The 11,165-nt window shown below is 44.4% G+C and overlaps 1 protein-coding gene across 1 annotated transcript in view; it reads right to left on the bottom strand.

Moving 5' to 3' along the window:
* Positions 1-311: 311 nt before the first annotated feature.
* LOC109909944 (mitogen-activated protein kinase kinase kinase 5) overlaps positions 312-11,165 on the bottom strand; it is a 34,383-nt gene continuing 23,529 nt past the window's right edge. The window contains exons 18-28 of the mRNA XM_020509042.2: positions 10,899-11,056; positions 7,214-7,406; positions 5,408-5,567; positions 4,889-5,060; positions 4,160-4,345; positions 3,653-3,758; positions 3,198-3,441; positions 2,774-2,886; positions 1,904-2,001; positions 1,543-1,619; positions 312-1,282 (exon numbers count right to left, since the gene is read on the bottom strand). Coding sequence (XP_020364631.1) covers positions 1,171-1,282; positions 1,543-1,619; positions 1,904-2,001; positions 2,774-2,886; positions 3,198-3,441; positions 3,653-3,758; positions 4,160-4,345; positions 4,889-5,060; positions 5,408-5,567; positions 7,214-7,406; positions 10,899-11,056 — 1,619 coding nt within the window. The 3' untranslated portion in view covers positions 312-1,170. The remainder of the gene's footprint in view (positions 1,283-1,542; positions 1,620-1,903; positions 2,002-2,773; positions 2,887-3,197; positions 3,442-3,652; positions 3,759-4,159; positions 4,346-4,888; positions 5,061-5,407; positions 5,568-7,213; positions 7,407-10,898; positions 11,057-11,165) is intronic.

The following is an 11,165-nucleotide window of genomic DNA, read 5'->3' as shown; positions in this document are numbered from 1 at the left end:
GTCACCAGGTGTACGGTGTTTCCTCCGAAACGTTGGTGCGGCTGGCTTCCGGGTTAAGCGGGCATTGTGTCAAGAAGCAGTGCGGCTTGGTTGGGTTTTGTTTCGGAGGACGCACGGCTCTCGACCTTAGCCTCTCCCGAGTCTGTACGGGAGTTGCAGCGATAAGACAATTGGATACCACGAAATCAGGAATTTTAAGCAGGGCTATACATTATAGAGAAGTTGACTAAAGCACAAACAGACCTGGCTACTAGGCATGACAAAGAAACATGCAGTGTCCATGTTTCATGTGACATTTTGAATGACATGTAGATGTTTTGTTGTTGCTAGGTGGCATTAGTAATTATGCCTACCAAGACTTTTATTCCTGTAACTACAAATGTGAAACAGAGAAAAATCATATTTAAACATATTACATTTTTAACATGAACATTGGCCCCTTTCTTTATCGAAAGACCCATATACACCTATTACAGACACCACCAGTATGTGGTATACACCTATTACAGACACCACCAGTATGTGGTATACACCTATTGCAGACACCACTATTCCCACTTATTTAAATGACCAATCACCAGAACACATTCTCGCAAAAGTGTATATTTACCATCAATTACATAACTTTTCTTCAGGTCCTAGGCCCTGCGAAGAGCTCAGAAATGGTGTACATTAAAGGAGGTACATTTTGTTTTATACTACACACCAAACTAACAAATGAATGTGAAGTATCATGGAGGCACGGAGTGTCTGTTGAGATAAAAATATGACAGCTGTTGGCCCTAAATATCCCCCCTCTCCCCTCCGAATATCAGGGAATTGTCAATGGTTTAGAACCCCATTTCAGCCAATCAGATTGCAGATTTCTCCAAACCCGTTTTACAAGTACAGTTATTCACAATAAGAAATGACAGAAAACATATCCTTGACTGTTCATCCATCTTTCTGTAACCATTTCAGTTTCAATATAACATCTTTGGGGAAATACTAAGGTAGGTCCCAATTTTTATGACATGATTATCTTGTTCTCAGAAAACCGTACATGCGCACACACACTGACACACACACTAATTCCTGAATCTTAACTATGAGACAAATTCACAGACTCAGTAAATTTGTACCATGTTGTGTTTATAGGACCAGCCTATTAGTGGAACACGTAATGACCCATCAGAGAATGGTGTCCTCGTCCTCTTCAGAGTGTTGAGTGCTGAGCTGAGATTTGAGCTTTGACTTCCTCTGTGTTGTGATGGCTGCCCAGACACGACACAGCATCCCTCCTCTGTGGACGAAACAGTACCAGTAAAGAATACAACCATTACAGTACAGGACCCTTTATGTGTGTGGGTGGGCGTCACATCCATACACCCTCCTACTGCACAGATCCCTAGTCACACATTGACACATCTCAGCGATTCACAGTACTTTGAATAACGACATAAACATCCAAACAGAAAACAATGGGGTTTTCCTCATTAGCGTAGATCAGTTTCCTGTTTCTGCTTTAAGGATGTGCGAACATGATTGGAGGAGGAAGTTCACCTTATGGCACAGTACATCAAGTCATCCCTGCAGGCCATGGTGAGGAGACAGTCCAAGGTGAACTCGTGAGAGAGTAACTACAAACAAAAGCACAGCGTGAATTCTACTTGCGCAACATCAGTGAGAACAAGCCTCACGCAAACACGGACTGAAACCGAGCTACATTACTTCCTATTTTTTCAGATTTTTCGTGGTATAGACTTTTGTGATTTGTCATTTTATTATAATGTGCTTAAGGCACTTTTCACCAATTAGATGGTTTATTCCATGCATGTAGTTACCCATAAATCAATAGCCACACCATATTCTAATAACCAATCCCACATCATTAAATCACAAAGTCATTTTTGAAGTTCCTTACCTTGTCTATGGTGTCCTGATCTACTGGGATAGCCTTCAGCCAGCAAACCAAGGACTTGACTTCTGGGTTCAAACTTATCTGCAGGGACAACTCTGTATCTACAGGAGGATGAGAAGACAAGTCGGTATGATCTGGTCACCAGTTTGCACCATCATGCTACTAAGCTGAACATTGTTAGTATTTCAAATGCAGATTTTCAGATATGGTTAAGGTGTTCGACTGACAGTCACATGGACTGAGGTTTTGAGTCCCGGTCGGGGCTATTCGCGACAGTATACGTTAACATGGGTGTAAAGGAAGTAAACCTGACAGATACAAAGCAAAAGCGTTAATTAGGGTCTTATAAACAAAAACAGGCCAACATTTTCCGATGCCAGTTTCTAATCATTATTATGACTGACACATCTGGTTCCAAGTCTCGAATCTCAGCGGCAATGAGCTACACGCCTTAAACTCAAACCAGTAGAGCAGAAATCCACTGTCTGAGGGTGAGGTGTGGAGAGAGATCTAGAAACACAGGGTGTGAATCACAAAGCCTACAAAGTGTCTCAATGGCATTCCATCTCTCCATTTTAGGAACATGACAGTAGGCAGGCTGTAACTTGTGGGACCACTGTCATACCACAAGCTTCAACCTCCATTGTCTACATGTATACAAAAAACACACAGGATTTTAACGCCTGATATTCATTATTTATTAGGCAGAGTGCTCGGCCTTGCTACATACTAAGGTGTGGCAGAGTGACAGAATTTGGCTCACTAAGGTACTTCACCCAAACGTACAATGTTTACCAACACACTAGCCTTAAATGGGCTGACATTAGCAACAGTCAGACTGCTTTGGGACGGAGTGGGATCTGAAAACATTACCTGTGGGTTCTGATGTGTTCCTGGTAGTGTCGATCTGATCCTGTCTCCTCTGGACAGAGTTCCTCAGTAGCTCCTGGTATTCCCGCTCTTTCTCACTCAGCTGAGTCAGCAGTCTGAAACACACAATTAGTCATTATGGACCAGGCCTGAAGTAACAGTAAATTTTCCTATTTACACACATCACTTCACTGTCCATGTTGTAACTGGTTGCAATGTAATCCTTGGTTGTGTGCTGGCACTTTTCACTGAATCTGTAGGAATGACTATTTTCTTTACATTTTAAAGCCAATTATATTAAAGTTGAAATGAATGGAAACCCCAGGTTAAAAGGTGGAATAAAGAATAACATGACAATACAAATGCATTTTTTTTGTCATGCCAATAAAGCAATGTAATATAAACAGCTAAGTAAATGGCACTGAACCTGCGAGTCTCTAGCCGTAGATCTGTCAGTTCCTGGCTGAGGGGACAGTTAGTGTTGTACTGGAGGCCATTGGGTAAGCAGGGGCTTTCTGAAACTTCCTCTATGGTCTCTGTGTCGGCTGGCGCCGCCACCTGGTCATCTGAGAAAACTGCAGGCAAAAGCTTTACTAGCTCACTGGGCCGCTGCCCTCTCTCTGGGCTACTCTCCTCCGTCTCAAAGGAAGACTGCAGCTGGAGCTTGAGCTCTGAAAGACATTGAGGTGTGTGTGTGAGCAAGAGTGTGCATGTGGGCGGGGATTTGGGAGGTGGTGAAGCCTTTGAATGGCGGGGATGGACTCAATTCCAAATCCCAGAGTCATATCATGAAATTGAACAGGAGTTCTATGAGGAATTTGTATGTCCAATACAACAGATAGAAGTTGAGATGGAATTAGGCCTGACTCTGCTGGTTCTTACCTGGTAATAGTACAGTGATGGCGTCCTGCACGGCCTGCCTCAGCAGGTTATCCAGAGCAAACATCCAGTGAGGTTTCACCTGCTGCTGCCTCAACACCTTTTTCACCTGCACACACACACACACGCGGGAGTGAGAAGAACAGATTAGCACAATACTATTGGGTGTGATGCATAGCCTGTGGTAAAACTCCTGGCTATTTACACATATACGACTCCCCCTGTTCAATCCCCCGTCCACCCTGGCCTTGTGATTACTATCTGTCTAATACTTGAGGAACCGTGTTTGAAATCTATGGCCAATCCATGACAGTAAGCAATCTTTTACGTGCCAGGGAGAAATGGAAACTGGCAGGGCTACTGTCCTCAAGGACTGGCGAAGCAACTCCTGGGTAATGTTCATTAAGTACCACATGAAAAAGAACAGGGAGGGACTACTCCAATAAGATGTTTTGTAATGTTTTCTGTTGCATACCCGAATGAACACAACGGTGACCTCCAGTGACCTACCGCATCCTGGAAGCTGAAGAGCACAGCTCGCAGGTTTTTGAGAGGTACTGCGGTAGCAAGCAGTGTGGAGCGCAACTTCACCAATCTGTTGGTCAGGTGCCTTCTGTCTGGAGAGCGGATGTTCTCCCGCAGGCAGCCAATCAGCTCAGAGATGTGCTCTGAGGTCACGGACCCAACGTCTGTTTGCTTAGAGGCAAGGAGAGAGGAAACATTCTAAAATAATTATCGGCAAAGAAACCTACAAGTGTAAAATGTAGACATAAACACTCATTCTTTCACACCTAACATGTACAGCAGACTCCTGATAAGGGTAAACTCAGTTAAGTGCCTTGTGGCCCTGTGTAGCTCAGTTGGTAGAGCATGGTGCTTGTAACACCAGGGTAGTGGGTTCACTTTCCCGGGACCAACCATACGTAAAATTCTGCTAAGTGACATTTATTATTATTATATTATTTCACCATACATTGTCTTTAATTGCTCTGGATATATTCATGCTCCGATCGGTTGAGTGCATGCCCTCATAACCATCCTAAGCCATTGCATTTATCAGGAGTTGACTGTATTAGGGATAGATCCTTCTCAAGGCCCATATAAAAAAATTGTCAAAGAGTAGAAGTACCGATCTAAGATCAGGTCCATCCGGTCTTATTCATTATGATCTAAAAGGTCAAACAGATCAGCACACCTACTCTGACACATACAGCCCAAGATCTCTCTCTCTCTCTCTACCTGAGGTAGTGTGTTCTGGATGTTGTGCACTACGTCGGTGATGTACTCAGTGAGGATCCTGTGCAGTGTGGCCCTCCTCTCGCTGTCCTTCCTCAGTAGGAACAGGCCCAGGTTCTCCCCTGACGTGGCTGGACTAGCCGTCGTGTTCACAGCACTGGGCTCCTCTGACACCCTGGCCACCACAAGGTGGAGACGAGATACACCAATGTCACATAGATAAAACAATCTGCCATACAAATATGGTCTTTGGCAATATTTAGCATGGGCTCCATCTCAATTGCTTGAAAATCTGACCTCTCCTCTACGCCTCCCCTCGGTCTGTAGCGATTGGAAAATAAGACAATATGGTGGAAGCTCATCATGGAGCAGTTGGATTTTTCAGACAATATAGAAAAAGACATGGTCTACCTTGAGATGATCTATTGCATTAACAGTAAGGCAATGACCTACAATGAAGTTGTTTCACAAATCGGATGTAATCGAATGGGGAACCAGAGGGTATAGGATGTTTTGACCTACGGCAGGAAGCCTCTGGTGCTGGGTGGGCTCTTTTTAATGTCCGTTCCTCTGAGGGGGGAGATGGTCCTCCGGAGGTCCCAGGAGCACGACAGGTCCATTGTGTCTGTATCTGTCACAGGTATAGACACTGGGACAGACATACTGCGCTGGTAGTTGTCACCTACAGGACACAAAGCAGGGCAGAGTCATTACCTCAGTAATGGTGACGGATTGGCGACGAGCATAGCCTTTCTGAATTAGGAAGACTATGCACAGACAAGGGCAATAATAATTAATATTTCAGACAATTATAAACCAACTTTGATGTAATGTCCTTAAAACAAGTCAAAATGAGGCTCAGTAGTGTGTGTGGCCTCCACGTGCCTGTATGACCTCCCTACAACGCCTGGGCATGCTCCTGCTGAGGTGGCGGACGGTTTCCTGAGGGATCTCCTCCCAGACCTGGACTAAAGCATCCGCCAACTCCTGGACAGTCTGTGGTGCAACGTGGTGTTGGTGGATGGAGCGAGACATGATGTCCCAGATGTGCTCCATTGGATTCAGGTCTGGGGAACGGTCGGGCCAGTCCATAGCATCAATGCCTCCCTCTTGCAGGAACTGCTGACACACTCCAGCCACATGAGGTCTAGCATTGTCTTGCATTAGGAGGAACCCAGGGCCAACCGCACCAGCATATGGTCTCACAAGAGGTCTGAGGATCTCATCTCGGTACCTAATGGCAGTCAGGCTACCTCTGGCAAGCACACGGAGGGCTGTGCGGCCCCCCAAAGAAATGTCACCCCACACCATGACTGACCCACCGCCAAACCGGTCATGCTGGAGGATGTTGCAGGCAGCAGAACGTTCTCCACGGCGTCTCCAGACTGTCACGTGCTCAGTGTGAACCTGCTTTCATCTGTGAAGAGCTCAGGGCGCCAGTGGCAAATTTGCCACTCTTGGTGTTCTCTGGCAAATGAAAAAAGTCCTGCACGGTGTTGGGCTGTAAGCACAACCCCCACCTGTGGACGTCGGGCCCTCACGGAGTCTGTTTCTGACCGTTTAAGCAGACACATTCACATTTGTGGCCTGCTGGAGGTCATTTTGCAGGGCTCTGGCAGTGCTCCTCCTGCTCCTCCTTGCTAAAAGGCGGAGGTAGCGGTCCTGCTGCTGGGTTGTTGCCCTCCTACGGCCTCCTCCACGTCGCCTGATCTACTGGCCTGTCTCCTGGTAGCGCCTCCATGCTCTGGACACTACACTGACAGACACAGCAAACATTCTTGCCACAGCTCGCATTGATGTGCCATCCTGGATGAGCTGCACTACCTGAGCCACTTGTGTGGGTTGTAGACTCCGTCTCATGCTACCACTAGAGTGAAAGCACCGCCAGCATTCAAAAGTGACCAAAACATCAGCCAGGAAGCATAGGAACTGAGAAGTGGTCTGTGGTCCCCACCTGCAGAACCACTCCTTTATTGGGGGTGTCTTGCTAATTGCCTATAATTTCCAACTGTTGTCTATTCCATTTGCACAACAGCATGTGACATTTATTGTCAATCAGTGTTGCTTCCTAAGTGGAGAGTTTGATTTCACAGAAGTGTGATTGACTTGGAGTTACATTGTGTTGTTTAAGTGTTCCCTTTATTTTTTTGATATATATATATATATATATATATATATATATACTGCTCAAAAAAATAAAGGGAATCGATAGATCGATAGATAGACCAGACTCTGGCACTGATGATGACTATAAAAATGATGACGCTAACTATGAGGATGAAAATAAAGCTACCTATGATTATGACGATAACAATGATGATGACTCACCAGCATCCGTAGGCAGTGTCTCAGGCTCTGGCTTGGCCTTCCTCCGGGAGGTGGTCTTGAGGAAGGAGTCCTTGAGCAGCTCAGAGGCCGTGGCCCTGTTGTCTGGGTCCGGTGTGAAGCAGCTCATGATGCAGACTTTGGCCTCACCTGACATACACTCCGGCACCTCCGGGTGGATCTTGAACATACCAACCTAGAGGGAGACGGGAACAGAGTACATACTCTTCAGTGTTGTGTTCAGTAGGGGACACAAGGTAAAACGTTTTGCAACGGAAACTGACAGTTTCTTATTGGACAAGTACAGGTAGTCCCTCCCTGTTTTAGTATATCTTCAGTTTGATGCTTTCTGAACACAACCCTGGATTCAGCTGGTAAAATTCTGTACTGTCCAGTATTCACCAGGTACTAACAAGGTATAGTACCTTGAGTATGTAATAACATACTCATTGTCAAACCTTTAGGTTTTGAAGAAAAAGAAACGCACACCTATTAAGACGAGGTGCTGGCTAGCGGAGTAGAAAACTTGAAAATAAAAGAGAGCCGCACACTCTAGGAGCTCAGATGCAAAAATGTAATTACCAACGTTTCATCAGCCAAGCTGTCTTCATCACTGCGGGATGACTTGTTTATATAGTGTCAAAAGACACAGGTGTCTGTAATCATGGCCAAGAGTGGCCTAATATCATAGGTTAATTATCAAATATTAAAATAGCATACAAAGAACAGCATACAAACAACAAATGGATAGCATACGATCATGAATTCATTTTCGACTACACAAGCTGTTAATGATGATGGCATATTCAATGAACTGATGAAAACGAACCAAGCGCTCCAGGACAAGTTGTCTACAGAAATAAAGGAACTTAAAAACAAGTAATTCAACCAAGACAAAAAAGACAGCGCCTCATCGGCTTCCAGTGGTAGTTTTTTATTCAACGAGAGATTGGACGGACGGAAGGGCGGAGGTGGCCGCAGGCACGCGCATCGACGAGATGGACGGACGGACGGGCGGAGGTGGCCGCAGGCACGCGCATCGACGAGATGGACGGACGGACGGGCGGAGGTGGCCGCAGGCACGCGCATCGACGAGATGCCGCACCCGACGGGGTAAGAAGAAACGACTATCAGAGGCAGAGGAGACCGTTCACACGGTGCCAGAACCCACGGGACTGAGTGTCTTTCATTTATCAAGCGAGATATTGAGCCCTGCCCATGTCTCTTTGCTTAATAAAGGGTTATATTTTGTGCCTACAACCCAGTGCAACGATGTTGATGTTAAGGTAGACATGTTTAAGTCTTTTAGAAACATCTGTGTAAGGGAATACTTTAGCTCTCCTAATTCTGACACTTCTATTGAACCAGTAGGTTGCTCTCCTGCACATATTCCAACTCCTTTTAGAAGCAAGAGTTATCTTATACCTCCAGCCAATCGCAATCACTCTATCGAGACATATTGCAGACTTGTGGAAAAATATGTTGGACATCTCCTTAAGAATAAACAGGGGTCCAAATCTTTCCATAATTTACCTAAGGATGAAAAACAAGCTTTGCTTGATTTACAATCCGATACGTCAGTCCTTATTCGTCCTGCTGATAAGGGTGGGTCGGTTGTACTCATGGATAGGACAGTTTATGTAAATGAGTGTCATAGACAGCTGCTTGACAACACCTTTTACAAGAAACTCAGAAGTGACCCTACTTCCCAATTTCAGAATACTATCTTTACTTTCCTAGATGGGTATTTAAGTTCTGGTCAGATAACAAAAAAAGAAAATGACTTTTTGACTATTCAACACCCTAAAATTGCCACTTTCTACACTTTGCCGAAATTACACAAGAATGTTACAACCTCCAGGATGCCCTATTGTAGCAGGCATGGATGCAGTAATGGCCCCTCTATCTACTTCTGTTGATTTTATTAGACCACTCGCAGAACAGCTCCCCTCCTTTGTAAAGGACACCAGCAGTATGATCTCTATCATTGAATCTCTTGATCCTCTCCCTGAGAATACCTTGTTAGTTACTTTTGATGTTGAGTCGTTATACATAAATATTCCACACGAGGGCGGTATTGAAGCCATGGAACATTTTCTTCTGCAACGTGACCCTAATGAACAACCTTCCAGTGCATGCATTATAACATTGGCTGAAATAGTACTCACACACAACTATTTCATGTTTCTAAATGATTTCTTTATTCAGACGAAGGGTACTGCTATGGGATCCCCCATGGCTCCTAACAATGCTAATTTGTATGTGGGTTACATGGAGAAACAGTCAATCCTCTCAAATGTTTTCTTGCCTAAAATTATTTGGAAACGGTATATTGATGATACATTTTTTTCTATGGAGTGGTGATGCAAAACAGCTCCAGGCCTTCCATGCTTTTCTTAACTCCTGTTTTGATCATTAGAGATTTACTATGCAATCTGATACACGTCAAAACAGTTTTCTTGATCTTCTGATCTTGTGTGAAGATAATGTTCTATACACTGATCTTTACAGGAAGCCTACTGATCGTAACAGTTTGTTGAGGGCTGATAGTTGTTACCCACTTCCCTTGAAAAATAGTTTGCCCTACAGTCAATTCTGTCGAATCAAAAGAATTTGCAAAACACAAAATCAGGTTTCGACAGAAATATGGCTGAGACACAAAGAAAGTTCAAGGAGAGGGGCTACAAAAATGATCAGATTAATACTGCCATTGAGAAAATTCTAAACAAAACATGACCTTTTTCAAGGTCAGTCTCGCAAAAAGACGCATTCTTGTGTTCTAACTACCCGCTATTCAAAGCGTTCTGAACAAACTAAGGGAATCGTTCACAAACATTGGCACATTCTAAAATCCGATGAAAGTCTCGGTAATGTGTTTTTGGACCTTCCCTTGGTCGTATTCTCGCGGGGCAGAAATCTCAGAGACCAATTGGTACACTCTGATTTACCACCCCAAGATATTCCTGAACAACATCCATTTGCGCCCCTACTGGATGGAAATTACAAGTGTAATGGCTGTGCTCAATGAAATGGCACTTATAAATGTAGATCCTTCAAACACCCACAAACAGGGAAATCGATCCCAATCAAATTGTGGGTTAAACAAAGCGTGAATTAAAAGTACGTATCTCAGAGCATCGTAGCACCATTAGGTGCAAAAACTTGACTTACCCAGTTGCGGCTCACTTTTTGGAGGCAGGCCACTCGATATCGTCTCTGCGTTATATTGGCATCGAACATGTCACCTTCCCTAGGAGAGGGGGTGACCTTGATCATTTATTGTTAAAACGAGAGGCTGCCTGGATCTTTAACTTAAAGACCCTTGCTCCCTTCGGTCTCAACGTAGACTTTGATCTGAAGCCGTGATTGTGACTTTGCCATTGTAATTGTTTGTAAGCTTGTGTAGTCTAAAATTAATCTATGATTGTATGCTCTCCATTTGTTTTATGTATGCTGTTCTTTGTATGCCATTTTAATACTTGAGAATTAACCAATGATATTAGGCCACTCTTGGCCATGATTACAGACACCAGTGTGTCTTTTGACACAACATAAACGAGTCATCCCGCAGTGTTTGTGATTACACCCCGATGAAGACAGCTTGGCTGTCGAAACGTTGGTAATTACATTTTTGCATCTGAGCTCCTAGAGTGTGCAGCTCTCTTTTATTTTCTAAGAGAAAGATTACCTTGAACATGGCTGCCTGTGGGCTGCCCAGCTCGTGGAAGGGTGGTTTCCCCGTGGCCATCTCTATGATGGTACAGCCCAAGGACCAGATGTCTGCAGGCTTCCCATAACCCCGCGGGCCCTGGTCGATGATCTCTGGAGCCATGTACTGCAGGGTCCCTAAGAACACCACACAGAGACATTTAGACACCTGCCTACACAAACATGTAGACAACACATGTAAATAATATTCATACCAACAAAGTCAAATATAAATGTTCATATGCAA

Source organism: Oncorhynchus kisutch, linkage group LG2, assembly GCF_002021735.2.
Source record: "Oncorhynchus kisutch isolate 150728-3 linkage group LG2, Okis_V2, whole genome shotgun sequence".
Lineage (NCBI taxonomy): Eukaryota > Metazoa > Chordata > Actinopteri > Salmoniformes > Salmonidae > Oncorhynchus > Oncorhynchus kisutch.
Note: the sequence above shows the minus strand (reverse complement) of the source record. Positions and strands in the feature narration are given on the sequence as shown.